This window comes from Trichinella spiralis, assembly GCF_000181795.1.
Source record: "Trichinella spiralis strain ISS 195 chromosome Unknown Scfld1557, whole genome shotgun sequence".
Lineage (NCBI taxonomy): Eukaryota > Metazoa > Nematoda > Enoplea > Trichinellida > Trichinellidae > Trichinella > Trichinella spiralis.
The window spans coordinates 2,378,299-2,394,866 of NW_003528496.1; the positions used below are offsets into that span (position 1 = coordinate 2,378,299).

The 16,568-nt window shown below is 29.1% G+C and overlaps 3 protein-coding genes across 3 annotated transcripts; 1 reads left to right on the forward strand and 2 right to left on the reverse strand.

The window, feature by feature from the left end:
- Nucleotides 1–269: 269 nt before the first annotated feature.
- Nucleotides 270–2,634, reverse strand: Tsp_05189 (conserved hypothetical protein). Its single transcript, XM_003369731.1, has 8 exons — nt 2,581–2,634; nt 2,310–2,357; nt 2,204–2,239; nt 1,561–1,733; nt 1,115–1,496; nt 1,002–1,061; nt 755–936; nt 270–321 (listed from the first exon to the last, which is right to left on the reverse strand). The coding sequence occupies exons 1-8, from the start codon at nt 2,632–2,634 to the stop codon at nt 270–272; spliced, it is 987 nt and encodes a 328-aa protein (XP_003369779.1).
- Nucleotides 2,635–7,009: 4,375 nt separating this feature from the next.
- Tsp_05190 (putative ABC transporter, ATP-binding protein) lies at nt 7,010–13,407 on the forward strand. Its single transcript, XM_003369732.1, has 23 exons — nt 7,010–7,140; nt 7,313–7,472; nt 7,517–7,616; nt 8,000–8,054; nt 8,483–8,547; nt 8,676–8,792; nt 9,113–9,242; nt 9,552–9,684; nt 9,879–9,967; nt 10,516–10,641; nt 10,883–10,987; nt 11,122–11,280; nt 11,546–11,689; nt 11,747–11,833; nt 11,884–11,920; nt 11,990–12,190; nt 12,242–12,318; nt 12,381–12,425; nt 12,485–12,560; nt 12,690–12,870; nt 12,926–13,046; nt 13,118–13,205; nt 13,330–13,407. The coding sequence occupies exons 1-23, from the start codon at nt 7,010–7,012 to the stop codon at nt 13,405–13,407; spliced, it is 2,505 nt and encodes an 834-aa protein (XP_003369780.1).
- An 860-nt stretch (nt 13,408–14,267) lies between these two features.
- Tsp_05191 (replication protein A subunit) lies at nt 14,268–15,463 on the reverse strand. The gene is made up of 7 exons (XM_003369733.1): nt 15,460–15,463; nt 15,342–15,406; nt 15,188–15,289; nt 14,759–15,115; nt 14,549–14,683; nt 14,401–14,495; nt 14,268–14,349 (listed from the first exon to the last, which is right to left on the reverse strand). The coding sequence occupies exons 1-7, from the start codon at nt 15,461–15,463 to the stop codon at nt 14,268–14,270; spliced, it is 840 nt and encodes a 279-aa protein (XP_003369781.1).
- Between the last annotated feature and the right edge of the window lie 1,105 nt (nt 15,464–16,568).

Here is a 16,568-nt window from a genome sequence, read left to right on the forward strand (position 1 = left end):
ATGCTAAAAAATTATTAAAATTGGAAATGCTTTAATACCATCATGTACAGAATTCTTCGAACTATCCAATAAAATAAATTTCATAAAAGTTGAACATACTCCCAGCTTTTTAGACGTGTTTTTCTAAAGTGGGGTGGGGCCTACCCCAACAATCCAACAACGTACCTATCGCCAACAATCCATCAAAGGGTTAAGTACGAATCAACCGCATGAACCCCAAGTTAAATAAAATTGCATTATTTTAAAATGACTTTAAAATATCATTTTGCTTACCAATAATTTATTACTGGTTCGAATGGTGCCGCAGCTACTAATATATTGCTGTAATTAGTTTTTATGCAAATCAAATAATGATTAAATTGAAGATTATTACGGTTAAAAAAACTTTTTGCGATATGATATAAAAATATTTTCTGTTGTTTTATTAATTATAATTTTACATATTTATTATTACAATGATGATTTTAAGTATTTTCAAACATGTCAATGAAAATCCTGAATAGTTTTAAAATGGGATAAATTTTCATAAATTTAAAAATTTAAAATAACAATGCACCAATGATTTTCATATGAATTTTTTAAAATGCTTGTAAGTACTTGCAATGTTCAGAAGTTTGTCTGACTTCTTTGGAAAACAGCATCAACAAATTTCTCATTAAAATGTAACAAAAAACCACTTTATTTTTCTGCGTTAACACAAATTACTAAATGAATATGGCAAAAGCGCAAAAATATTTAGCTTCGCTTAGCCAACATAGATTGCACCCATTGTTGGTACGTGACGTCACTATGCTGCTTTATAGCTTCCAAATCACTTGGTACATCAGAAAACAAAATAGGACTTTCAGGATCTGTTACATTATATGCATTTAATACAAATCCGTAAACTGACCATGTTGGATGCTCATTGGTAAGACAGAACAGTGGAGTTTCCAACTATAAAATAAGTATAATTGGATATCAGCAATGAAGTATTAAATGGATCTTTTGATGATACTTACACTTCCAGCTTTTACACCATTGATATCAAAATCAAGTGGAGCAGAAAATGGATATATATCCTAAAATAGTATATGAAGTAAAAAAATAAATTCTTATTCTTTCAGTAGCTTACCAACTCTGGATTCATGCCAAAGGTTTCAGCTACGTCTGCATCAATTTCTTTCACTTTTGCACACAAGTATGAACTCAAACCTTCCGCAAGTGGTTCACAATCACTTTCGTATAACATTTGCACATGACGCAATGTCATCAAACCTCCCCTTGTTACAACTCCCAGTATGCATGCATGTTCATCTGGTAAAGGAACGTCTGCTATGCACATAGGTTGAACTGTATCACTGTACATGATTGGTTGTGGAGTTTTCAAAATTCCAACTGGATGTTTTTCGAATGGAAAATTTAGAATACGTTGGGCCCTGAATTGTTGTGCACTTGATTGAAGATCTCCATGAGGATCAGGAGAACCAACACTGACAACATAACCTTCCTGTGGACTGAAATATCAACACAAAGTTACGTTTAATAATAACTGGATGAAAATTATAAGAAGCCAATTACTCTTCCATAATGCAGTATGACGATACCAAAACAGTATCAGTGTGGTTTTGATGTTTTCCTGGTACAATTGTACCCTGACATGCAATACCAAGTACACGTTTTGGACCTTGTTGCACGGGTTTATATACAAGTGCAAGAGTCTCAATTGCCTCTTCCCCACATTCTGAGCTTACCTATAAAATTCAAAAATTACAAAACAGATTAATGCGCAGACATTTCACATGAATGCTTGCATATAGACAAATTCAGCATATTTTATTAATGTCCTTATTTATAATAGTTATAGATTAATTTTCATGCATTTTTATGGGGTGAAAATTGCATTTAAACATATCTGAAGTAAAAACGTTTAACATGTTTTGCAAAGTAACTATAGAATGAAGCAGTGACGAGTAACTAGTGAAGCAGAAGTTTTACCAGAGTGAAGCCTATTAATCAAAAAGTAATTTCAATATAATTTTCCAACATAACAAATATGGTAATTTACGTTAATTTTTAGCATTTTACAATTTCTGATAAACATATAAATTACAAAACATAAAGGTATAGTTATTCATAAGGAGTTTAATATTATGCTTTTGAATAATGTAATTTTTCATTTTTAGCAAATTTAAAATTCTAGAAATTGAAAGAAGAATTTTACGCCCTTCATTAGAAGTTTGTTTAATGAGAAGATTATCTGAAAAATTATTTTGGGTGATAAATTTTTATTTAACTTGAAAATTATTATATTTGAAATTAGTACTTACTGTTCCGACAAAGTAAAATATTGCAAAAAGCAAGAGCTTCATTGGTGACTGTAATTATTATAAAGTTCAGATTGTGTTGTAATCATTTATTTTCATCAGTATATATATATAAATCCCATGTTTATTTTTCAGTACCAGAAATAATCAGTAACACAAAAAATGCAAACAGCATTACTTTATTAAGCTAACTAAAATAATGCTGATTGAACCGTTTTCGTTAATTTCTCAATATTTATGAATTTATAATTACACTGTGTACTTTTGTATAGACCAGCCATAATTGTATTGTTGACGTGCCGTCGCATGAAGAGCGCTTAGAATTCATCACCTATCAGTTAGCTGATTATGAATTGCTTTTTTACAAAACAATGCAGTGGAATAAAAACAAACATCATTAACAACCACGCATTTTTGTAAACATCATTATAATGTTTAGATACTCTTATATTCGTTCTTGAAATGAATGTTTATCCCCTCTAAGGCAAATGCAATAAGTGCCCATTCTGCTGAAAAAATTCTGAAAACTAATTTTAAACTATCAACAAAAATTATTAAAATTCAAATAAATTTTCATCAATTCAAAATGATAAACCAGTTTATTTCTTCAGCATATTCAAATTTTCTGCATTTTCCTAACATATTATTGAGAATAAATGCAGTTCGCTACTCAATAAAGCATTTTCTAATCATGATGTTAATTGCTTATTCACGCATTGCCCTCTAATAAAGAATTTTTACGTCATAATTTTTTAAAGGCACATTACTATACAGCTGCGGCATAATAGGAAGCGCACTGATGACATATTGGATAAATTATTTTTCTGAATTAGATAAGTAAAAGTTAAAAATTGTTTCATAATCATAATCATCATTTTCGTTAGTATTCTCGTTATTATTCGTTTGTATCAAATATTTATTTCACAGTCATAGTCATAGTCATAATCATTATTAATTTGTATTTTCAAACTTTATAACAATATCACAAACATTGATCACATACATTTAAAAAAATTTTAGGTGCCTACAATTCAGCAATATTTTAATGAAGAGTAAGTACTGTAGCGCATAATATGCACCGCATAATAAATTTCGATAGGTAAGTGCATTTAAATGAATATAAATTTATTTAAAATAAATATAATTCAAATTTGCATAATTTCAAATAAATATAAACATTACATAAAACATGTGACCAAATCAAATGCGATGTAAATTAAATATCTAAATTAACAATAAGAATACCGTTTCTACACTTCAATTAGCATGCATAAAATTAAAACACATGCACACACAGAACAAAATTTTTTAATGTAATAAGTAGTTGAATGCATGCATAATACATATCATCATGACACAAGAACACCGTAAAGTAATGCTACTGGTGAAGAAAACATCCTGATATATAATGCATCATTTATTCACGCATTTATACACCTTCTGCAGTGGAGCCAAAGACAGGAAACTTTAAAAAATGTTGTGAATTATACAAGGCGCCGAGCTGCACAGAGCATGTCAACAAAATCTGCCCCAAAACTGCTATCACAAGCCAAGCACCTCCACTATAGGTTATTTTAAATTAAATGAAACATGTCTTTGTTAAAAAGATTTATTATAATAAAGTGCATGAAACCTGAAAGGTACAATTGCAGTAAAATTAATGACGATTAATGACATTTAATGCATTTTATGTTTGGGTCCAAAAGACCTTAAACGTCAAAAAACGCACATAATTCAAAAAGACTATCTGAGGATTAATGACGAAATACTAGTACATGCCCAACATTCAACGTCAAACTAATAACAGAGCAATACTGAAACATTTTATTTAGCAATTTCACTTCAACTTTTATAAATTTCAATTCTGCATTCTGTAAGAGCCACTGACATTACACCGTATAAATATAATCTCCATACATAATGTTTATCAAAAAACCAAATAATAAGTAATATATACATTCATTTTACCAAAATACAACTTTCATGTTGCAATTATTCAAAAAGTTCAGACATCATAAGCAATGTCAATGATGTCCATCCCGTAAATGGATGACTTCCTTCTCCATGGCCGGTTTCATCATTATAATGTTCCCAAAAAAATCCAGTACGCAGATATTCTTTTACAACATTGCTAACTAATGCATTACGCAAGTCACTGTATAGTTTGTATGCAATCTCACGATATGGACCATCTACGTTACTGTAATGATATAAACTTGCAACAGCGAGATAATTCATGTTTATCCAAATTGAACCTCGCCAATAAGGAGGATCATGTTCTGTATTTCTTTGGTTATAACAAGTCGACTTTTTAGATAATGATCGCAGACCGTACGGTGTCCAAAGTAATTCAGAATCAGCCATCTGCTCAAGTAAATAACCAAGTTTGGGTGAATTTGCAGGGATAAGTCGCAGGAACATCGGAAACAAGTTAACGTAGCCAAACACATCTGATACTAGCCTTAGCTGAGGTGTTCCCTTAACTACACGCTTCATTACGCTTCGTGAAGTTGTAGAATGTTGTGATTGTTCTTCTGAAATTGTCATCCGCTTCAAAACTGCATGTTTGGTATGCAAACCGTAATCACAGTAACGTTTTGTTTTCTCACTCCAATGCAGCCTGTCCAACAAACTTGGATCATTTAAAAATTTGGCATCTGCTTCAAATCGTGGAGCCCATACTTTGTCATTGAACAGGTTCGCCAACTCGTACATCACGTCAGCTGACAATGCCATCCATGAAAACAAATCTACATGATACTCCTCGTCAGATGGATGAGAAGCGCGTGGATAATCATCTAATCCAGATGGCAGTGTCTTAGGATTTAGCTCAAGATCTGTAGTTGCATTGCGCCCACGCCATCTAAAAGATTTTGTCTAAAATTAGGCATTAAAAATTACTCCTTTACCTGTATGTCCCTGGCTGAACTCCGCTTTGTGATTTATTCAACCAATTATACCAAAGTCGCAAACGAGGATACATGCGAGATAAAATTTCTTTACTATCTGTAGATAATTTGTTATTTTTCAAAGTTGACTTGATTAAGTAGAAAAACATGGGTGGATTTGCGTATGAATTTCGCTGTGTTAAAAATTCCGCAGGCACTTTCTCTTCTGCCTCAGGTCCCAGTATCACTTCTCTTGGAATCCATCCTTCAGTATTCATCAAATCTAACCAACCTGCTATAATTTCAAATGACAATTTCTGGTTCCAGCGATGAATTAGCAACTGGTGGAAACCTTCATCCCAAAGAAAACCGCGCGGGAAAAATGATCTAGAAGGAATGCTAGAGAAAAGTGTATGCGGTCCATACAAAATTGGATGCGTATTAAACTGTGATTGAACAATGCTGTAACCATGAAAATAACTTATGCTTCCAAGCATATTACTCAAACAATGCTTTCCTGCACTGATGAGCACATCTGCATACTGCTTTTCCTTCAGTTTGAAAATTGATTCAAATTTCTCTTCAAATTTTTCATGTAATTCCTGAAATATGGCAACAAATGTAAAGAAATTGAAACAGTATGATGATTCAAAAAATCAAAACCTTGCGCCGTTTGTCAAATACGGAACTTGTTAAGCGTTCTCTATTATTGATATCTTTTATCGATTCAAAAATAATATCAAATGTTGTTTCTGAATTAAAAGTCAGTTGTACTGCTGCAAAATTGGTGCCGTTTCCAATTGACTTTTCAATTTCATGAATTCCAAAAATAACATTATTCGGACTTGAAGCATCCTAAATCAGTTCCAGTTTTACATTAAATCAGTATAGCGCCATAATTGTAAAAAAGTACAAAACCATTATCTTCTCAAATATGAAAATACTTTGAAAAGCAATATTACCTTGAAAATGACAGTATTCTTCAAAATAATCTCTTTCAAGTGTGCAATATCAGTGACCGCCAACTGAATTTGGCTTGCCTTTAGCAAACTTTTAGGTTTGGAGATTATCATTCTAAAATCACCTAAACCTTTTGTTTTTCCTTCAATTAATCCCACAGATGATTCATTTGACAGTCTTTTTGCATACAATTGACCGTTTGTAGGCAATAATAAATACAATATGAATGAATAGGCACGGTGAACAGAAGGTGAATCCTGTGAAAAAAAAACAATATAATCCACTTAAAGTGCATTTTATATAAGAATTTCCATTTTAACTGAATACCAAAAGCTGTGCTTGAACACGCAAAGTCCAGTCACCGGGATGATCTTTCAGTGGTCGCTTAATCATTGTTGTTTCAATAGATAAAGGATAATCAGTAATCTGCTGAATTCCATACAGGCGACTGTCATGCTCTAACCAACCATATTGCCCCACCCCAATATTTTGATCACACCAATGTCTAAAAAAATAAATTTTTAAATAATATAATTAATCTGCTCAAATGTTATAATGTAATAGACGTTTTTTTAAATAAAAACCAATACTTCCAAAATCTACTATATTTCATAGATATTATAATATAATTTTCAAATTCAAATCTGGAGATTTCTAAACTTATTATAAACTATATCACTAAATACTAGAAATTCAATATAAATATTTTTCAAACGTTCAATTTTTAGGAAACAAAAAATGCAATTGAACATGCTTGCTATGCTATTTGAAAGTATAAAATGAAAAAGATTGCATAATGTTCTTGAAATTGATGATGTTTAAGAAATTGTTAAGTATCAAATCAAAAAATCTATTATGCGAATGTTAAATTTTTACCTTATTAATGGTACAATTATTTCACCTTCGCTTGGTTGCATGTACCACATTGCACCAAACAGTGGTGCAGTGGGATTTCGACCTCCAACTCCAATAAACAAATTTGCTCTGTAGGAACCCCAATACATCTCAAAATCATTTGCAACTGCCGATCGATTTAGTGCAAGGGGAAGTGAAGATGGAACAGAAATAAGAAATGGATTGCGAAAATAATTTTCATAAAAATAATAGAACGCAACGGCAAACACTATAGACAATATAAAGATTAAAAAATGATTGCAGTTTGCTAAAAGGTGAACATTCTCAGCATGCTTTAATCGTATTGAAGTTGACTTCAAAGCGACGTCACGCTTCGCAGATGAACTCTTCTTTGCTTTCGACACTGATTCCGACATCGTTGATGTTAAATTCTAAACAAAAATTTGCATACAAACTTATTCATGTGTATAGTTTTGGATGAAATAAATACGTAAAATATACTTTCAGATTTTTATGAAATATCAAAGTTATGCTAAAATATGTGACTTAAAACTGTGCTTAAACGCTGAATGCAACGATTGCGAGAATTTTCATAATAAAAAAACTAGTAATTTCATAATAAAATAAAAAAAAAACAAAAAAATAAATCAATATTATAAATGGTATGAGATCATTATGCCGTATATCAGCTTTAAATGTTATACATTTAAAGAATCTTCAATTCAACAAAAATTTTATCTTGAAATAGAATGCTTTTCAAATATTACATGCATTAAAAAGCATCTGAAATGTTTCAAAAACAAAACAAAATCAATCATAGCTTCTTTAGCACATATAAAAAATAAGTTACATATAACTATACCATATAAATTTATTTACTATTTCCATGTTGGCTTATACTCAATAATTTCCGTATAAAGGTCCATTAGCAAAAGAACTTTTAATTTCTTTGATTCGCGGAATTTAACACTTTTTAAATTCTATTTTTAGTAAAAGCTAAAACTGACAATTTAAAAGTGCATATTCATAAGATAAAGCAGTTACAGTATAAAATATTATATTAAGCTGTCTCTAAATAATAAAAATTCTGTACAGGTACTTATTTTTTTGATTTTAAACAATTATTAAATGTTGAAAACGCTAATCAGTACCCATAGCCTTGTTGTCAACATGTATACTTTTCAGTTTTTTAAATTCACGTCACTGTAATGATAATAAAGATCAATCTTCGTTTTTATTGATATAATAATTAAATTCTCCAAAATAGTTAGATCATTAAATAGTTATTAATATGGTTTTAATATATTTTAAAAATGTACCCTACTTTTAGATGGTTTTACTTATAATTGAACTTACATGTAATTGCTTATTATTGTCTATTGTACATAAGTATGGTTTAACAGTGTTTCGATAATTATTGATTATTATTACCTTTAATTATGCTTAATATGCATCTTTTTGAATATGCTTTAGATTTCAGTCGTGTTTGGTTCATTTCAATGAATCGCAAATATTTGTTGACTGTGCAGTACTTATAAGTAATTATTAAAATAGAAGACTTTTTACCATATATTCTGCATATAATTTTTATTTTTAAATTTTAATTTATTATTTATAACTTACATTATTACATATTTTAAATTGTACTTTTGTTCATTAATTACAGTGCTTTTACAAAACAGCTGTGCGCAAATTAGCGTGATCTGTGTCTCAATGGAGTTGGAAAATTTATTGTTAAGTTATTTTCCTGATTTGGATATTGTAATTAAAGATTTTATTTTAAGTAAGTTTTTGTGTAATATTATTTGAAATTATTTTGATGTTAAAGTGATTTTGTATTTTCTATTTTCCTTATCTTCTTTATCTGTATGTTGAAGTATATCATTTATTTTATTGCAGATTTATTGTAAATCATTGTTTATTATTAGATTTTACAGTATGCACAAATTGCATTTAATCAATTTCTTAACTCTTTTTGCAGTTTGATTTTAAACTATTTCGTTCAAATTAGAATTTTGTCACTGAAAGCTTACTCTTCTTTTCATTAATATTCTTTCATTATATACACTGATATCTACTTGATCATTTTAGATATTCTTACAGATGAATCTAATAATATACGATCTTCATCTGAAGTTTTTGATGCTATTGGAGAACTATTGGAGAGCTGCAGTATCAGTAACCAATGCAACGTGGGCGAGATTTGCGACCGCATTTCGAAATTGCGTAGAAAGTAACGATAATTTTACTTATATTTTTTTCTTTGGAATTTAGTATTAATAATGTGACAGAAAGATTCAAATATATTTTTTATACTTATTTGTTAATAATTCTGTTTATGTGATTTATTATTTAAAATTTGTCATGCCTCATTTTTACAAAACAAAGAAATTTAATAGAAAGTGAAAATGCCTATATTCTTATTTGTCAATTTATTTTGATTCTGAATGATTTGTTTATTTATTGTTATTGTGTTTATAAGTTATAATATTTGTTTTCTTGGTGTTTTAATATGGAATTTTCTATTAATTGCATTTTTTAGAGAAGAACCAGGTTTTAAAGAACAGAAAGAAAAGTTGTTACTTGATGATCCTATTCACATTGCATCAAGCTCGCCTACTAGTTTTAATGATGAGTTGACATTCGCTAACTGTATTGATTTAAGGAAAAGCAAAGTAAGTAAATTGGTTGTTTGAGTATAAAATATCGGTTCAATTGAGAAGCCGGTTTAATTTTTACATATTAATCATATTGTTGGACTTGATATTTTACATTGGCGTAAGTTCATATTACGATAATTTCTTACGAAATTCTTTTTTAATTTAAAAAAATGAATAAACAAGAAAAAATATACGATACTTTTATTTAGGTTGATGCTAAAAAACTTGAAAAAGTTGAACGCCGACTGCAACAAAAACAAGAAAAACGTTTATTGGAACAGTCCATTACGCAGAATAAGTAAGAAATTTTTTTCTCCCACTTTTCTTCATTTTTTATAGGTGAATTTATTTATTTATTTATTTGCTATTTTCTGTTTTTTTTGTACGAGCAAGCGTAATAATTTTGTGTTCTGATATTAAACTGTGGTGTTGACATGTTTCTGTGCATTATGGAACATTTTAACTTAATTCTGCTCAGAATAATAATAATTTATCTGTGAAAAATACATCATGTGACTTATTTGTACAAGCAAAATTTTAGCTGTTATAATTTGATAAATGCATTTGACAATGCAAAATGTTTGTATTTAAAAAGTGAAAATTTTGTAATTATTTGTTGGATGGTTAAAATATATGTTTCAGTATAAGAACTTATGTAGAGGTTCTATGACTGAATGATATAATCAGTAATTCTCTTATTTGTGAAATACGATACGTGTGTTATGGAATATTGCGGTGATAAAAATTATGAATTATATTTGCTTATTATATATATTTTTTAATATTGATATTTTGAAATAAAAAATTTATGATTGGCAATTATGAATTATGTTCTTTTTATTTTAGAAGCAATGATATAACGGCAACAGTGAGTCATCGAAGTAATCGACGTGAAGATCAGTGTGAAAGTAGAGGAAAGAATATGAGCAGAGATGTTAATATTGAAAGCTTGGACATATCGTTTGGAAGCAAGTACGTATATATTGTATTTTTATTGGTTAAGGTAAATAAAAATCTGGCTTTTTCTTAAATTTTGCTTTTAGCATTTAATTTTTTAAATGTAGTTTATAAATCAGAAAGAAATTTATAGAGGTTATAAGGTAAACTTGCTGTGATATGAAGTAATTTCAGTGCACATTGAAATTTTTCTTTTTTACTTTTATAAATTGTATGCCCTATGAATGCATATGATTATTTAATTAATTGTTTACAGAAAGTTGCTTACAGAAGCGAAATTGCATCTGACCCCCGGAAAGCGATATGGCTTAGTCGGAAGAAATGGAGTTGGAAAAACAACTTTGCTAAAAATGATATCTGGGTATGATATGCTTGGACCATTGTGAAATATACCTATTAAATTTCTGTAATGAATTTTACTCGTTTATAATATGATATGATACATAATTATAAATTTGTTTGTAATTTATATTTTAACTTTTTATTTTGTTCAAGTGGTCAAATTCGTATACCATCACACATCAGCATTCTGCATGTTGAACAAGAAGTTACAGGAGATGATACGCTTGTAATTGACTGTGTACTTGCAAGTGATTCTAAACGCCAAAAGCTGCTTGAGGAAGAGGAAGAAATTCGTTCACAATTAGCTAACAGGTAAACAGTAAAAGTGCATTACTTTTATTTTTTATAAATGTACAACTGTAATATGTAATTTCTTCCGTTTTATATAGTGCAACTATTTTTATTGTTATAAATTTATTGTTCCATTTGCATATCAGCATTGTTAATTTAATTATTTGTTGTCAGTGATATGTGAAATAATGTGACATGTGTTATATGAAATAAAAACTTGAAATAAATTTTTAAATAGTTTAGTTGGTTTATTTTATAAATAACTGGATTTATCTTTTTAATTCAGAGATGAGGGAAATGTTTCTAATCGTCGTCTTGGCGAAATATATGATGAACTGGAAGCTATTGAAGCAGACAAAGCACCAGCTCGTGCTTCCTCAATTCTTTACGGTCTTGGATTCGATGATGAAGATCAAAAGCGTCCAACAAGGTTTTATATTATTTTTTTTGAAATTGTTTTTTTTTTTTGATTTCAGAAATGTTTTAGAGAATTTTCTGGTGGTTGGCGAATGCGTATAGCTCTTGCGCAAGCTCTTTTTCTAAAGCCAGATTTACTACTGCTTGATGGTAAATTGTTATTTTATTATTGATGAATTAATTTTTTTTAATTTCAATTCGTTTTAGAACCAACCAACATGTTAGATATGAAAACAGTGATTTGGTTAGAAAATTATTTGTTGGTAAGCTTTTTTTTTGATTATTGCTCTGGAAAAATTATTAATTATTTCAGACTTGGCCGTCGATTTTGGTAGTAGTTTCTCATGATCGCGTTTTTTTGAATTCCATATCCAATGAGATCATCTATATGCATAGCCATCAGTTGAATTATTTTGCTGGAAATTACGATCAGTTTGAAAAGACCAAAAATGAAATGATGATCAATCAGAGGCGTGAATATGAAGCGCAGAAGCAGTTCAAAGAGCATGTTCAGGTTCGTGTGAATTTTTTTTTTACAATTTTATTTTTCAAAAGAAAAATTCAGGAATTCATTGATCGCTTTCGTTACAACGCAAAACGTGCATCACTGGTCCAAAGCAAGATTAAAATGTTGGAAAAATTGTATGAATTAAAATTTATTTAAAAAATTTTCCATTTTGTTTTTGCATATTTGCAAATTTTAGACCTGAATTAAAACCTTTAGAATTGGACGCGCCTGTTGTGCTGAGGTAGTTAAATTGTTGTGTGGAATTTTTTGTTTTAATTTCTTCTAATTGGTTGCTTTCAGATTTCCGGATACAGAAAAATTGAATCCTCCTATTCTCAAGCTTGACAATGTATCTTTTAGATATAATGATGAAAGGGTCATTTTTGACAATGTCACTTTCACTGCGGACATGGAATCACGTATTTGTTTAGTGAGTTTGTTCATTTGAGCTCTACTGTAATTTTTTTGAAATTCAGGAATAATCTATCCGCTTTTTTATTTTTAGGTTGGTGATAATGGTTCTGGTAAAACGACGTTTTTGAAATTGCTCACAGGAATGTTAGATCCTGTTAAAGGTGAACGGCATGCACATCGTCTGTTGAAAATTGGATATTTCACTCAACACCACGTTGATCAGCTGATCATGGACATTAATCCTGTTCAATTGATGGAGCTGAAATATCCTGGTAAAAATTGAAATATCTTTTGTTTTTCAAAATTTTTTAAAGATCTAAAGTTTAGGGAAAAAATACGAAGAGTATCGGTCATCGCTTGGTCGGTTTGGAATTACAGGAGATCTAGCGTTGCAAACAATCCGTCTTCTTTCCGGCGGACAGAAATCAAGACTCGCCTTTGCAATGCTGTGTTTGATGAAGTGAAAATTAAAAAAAATATATATGTAATTTTTATTTCTGTAAAATTATTTTTTTACAGTCCAAATTTTCTTATATTGGATGAACCGACCAATCATTTGGACATTGAAACGGTGGATGCACTTGGCGAAGCGATCAATCAGTTCAATGTAAGTGCTAATCTTGATGAAATTACAAGTTTATATTTAATTTACGTGATTTTACTGACTAACATATATGGCAAAGACACGTTAATTTCCGTACAAAATTTGAAAAATTTAAACTCAAATTTAGAAAGCTTTAGTAGCAATCAAAGGTGAAAAGGCTGCTTTTTTATATGTTTCAACAAAACTTACATATATTAATTATTAGAAAAATGAAAGTAAGAAATTGTTTGTTTGTTATAAATCATTTTTCAAGTGAAAATTTTATATAAATTTATATATTGATATATATTCATAACTTTTTACAGGGTGGAGTTATCATTGTTACTCATGAAGAAAGATTGATCAGTATGGTTTGTAAGGAGTTGGTGATCGTCAGTGATGGCAAAGTAACACAACTCGACGGTGGTCTACGTGAATACAAAGCAATAGTCGACAAAGAGGTCCTTGACGTTTAAATTCTTACTGTTATTTTTGATTGTTATTTTTTTGTAATTTGTGCAGCATTTGAATTTAAAATGTTTTTAATTTGATTAAAAAAACTTTTTAATTAGAAAGACGTTCACATTAATTATTCCTTACTTTAAAACTGTGTGTAGGAGCAGGATAAAAAAATAATATGAACTGAAACCTGTAAATCTGAAACAAAAAGAATCTAATACAAAATACAAAGTTATCAGTGTAGTACTAGTACATGGTGCAGCTGAGTTGAAATTTTTTTCAATCAGCAGAGGCATTTTCTCCGTTATTCAAAGGAAAGCAACAACTAATATATGAAGTAAAGTAGATGGAATCTAACAATGGGAAAAATTTGGATCCTTCGTGTCATACAATTCACATAAAAAATTATCCAAATTATTTATTTATAAAATAATAAAAATTACAAAAATGAAATTACATTCGCACCCATAAATATAAGAGGTTTGTTTTCAGTTCGTATAAATACACAATAATTTCATGAAAAAGTATATAAATATATAATTACTATTTTAAAAAATTCAAAAATGTGAAAGTATCATATTTGATAGTATAAGCATGCTGCTGATGCCGTGAAGCAAGTAACTCATTTCATTCGTCAGATGCTTTAAAATGATCTTCATCAATGGTAGAATAAATGTGGCCTTCGCAGCACAAAAATTCAATTTCATCTCTGAAAAAGCAAACATCAAAAATCAATCAATCATTTTACAATAGAATATACCTCAACTTGCTCATAGTGACGTGTGCAAAATGTGACTTTATATCATTCACACTGCATCCTTCGATTGTATCATTGTTGCTCAAGAATCGATAAATCTGTAAATAAAATATAATTTTTCGTATAAAAACACACCCAAAAAAACACCCACCTCCGCTCTAAGACCAGACAATCCATTGTCATAAGTCATTTTGTTGTCCGCTTGCATTTCAGAAGTACCGTAAGACATAAAAGGGGTAGCATCTTTTGGTCGATTCGACTCTTTTCTATCAGTGTTTAAACAATCCTAAATAAAACAATTTTTTAGCTCAACTGTTTTTCCTCAAGATTTGTTTAAAAAATAACAAAGCAAACCTCAAACCTTTTCAAAAGAAAGCTTTGCTCGCAACACTTCAAGCAAGTGCACTGTCAAGTCATTCAAATCTGCCACCGTCATCATCCCAAATACCGTCAAAATTTTCTTTTTTTGAAAAGTGGTAATATTACCAAAAACTTTAACAAGTGAATTGCATTTTTTCTGCATTTCTTCTGTATTTTTGTTTTCCTTAACAATGCAAATTACAGCTAAATACTGTATTGTAACTACCTTCACTACGTAAATTGAATGTACCTTCACCCACTGTCTCGCAGTAATAGGAGAAGAAGTCATATCATCAATTGTGATGTCAGTATAGATGTCACCGTAAGATACGTCTCTAATAACAGCCACAATACAAACCTAAAAAAACAGATGATTAATTATAAAATAATACGGCTAAATGAAATAATTATGAGACGGAAAATGAAAAACCTGCGAAACTTCATATGTGCCAATTCTCAAATTATCTTCTCCAGGTGACATGTTGTTTATCATACTACAAGTCACTGGGACTATCTCTCTTTGACTCTTTCTCTATAATACCAACAGAAATGTAAAATTATGGCTAGCTAAGTAGCATGTATACTATTTCAGGCCTATCGCCACTTTGACTTGCCAGAAATCCACCAACACCACCATCAAATGATTGATCTAAAACATAAAAAAAATTTTTAATAAAACATTGTTCACAAGATTATACATACCCATCATTTCTTTTAATTATGATCAAACGTTCACTTTACAAAAATCATACAAATATACAGTTGCTAATTCTGATTTTCAAGAACAAATAGAATTAAAGTGTAGTTTTATGCAATTTATTAAAGTGAAAATTAAATATGCATAAATAATTTAGCAGTTATTACGTAAAATTAAAATCCAATAAAATAAATATATATTTAATCTATATATATTGATCATAATTAGTAGAAGTTCAATTTAGTTTAATGAATCAAAGTTATCGACATTTTTTTGTTTCTGATAAGCAATTTATTTATTATTTTATTTAAAATGTATATACTTTTTAATTTATATTTTAAAAAAATGTTGCAATTTTATGTTATAAGTTCACATTCACTTTATTTAGAATTAAACTTGTTGGATTTTTTACTGTGATTATTAAAAATTTGTTATTTGATAAGGTGAAATTAGAAAAAAATCGAATAGAAAATAATTTTAATTTAAAGGATTATAAAATTAAGTTAAAGTCATTCAAATCTCTTAAAGCTCATCATTGTAAGCTCATTGTCATCAGTTAAGTATGGATAAATATACCAAAGTAATTTTTAATTGCATCACACGTAAATTAGCATCAAGATATTTTGTCGTTTATTGAAAATGACTTAATTGAAATTGTTGAGTATAAGAAAATAATTGTAACTGAAATGTTGTTAAAAAGCGGCTTTACTATGTTTATTTGATTTTTGTCTTGTTTTCCTCGTCTCCTCATATACTGTTTTTTAATATATTTTTTCTGTTGTATTTTCCATTTTGTTTAGTATTAAATAAATGAATCTGCAATAATCAATTATAATATTTGGAATGGATAACATCTGTCAACAGTTTTGTATGTTTATTTGAAATAATGCAGTGAATCGAATACAAATAGTTGTACTTTTACCTGAGTTGATGTGATTTTCAATTATGAAAAGAACTGAATAATATATAAAGATACTATTTTTTAATAATGATTCTTTAATTTTTAATAAATTTATATTTATAAATAAATAAATACAATGTATAGGTTTAAAAACGAATGGGAAATGGAAAATTTTTAAAATATGAACTTTTAAAAATTATGAAAATAATTTTA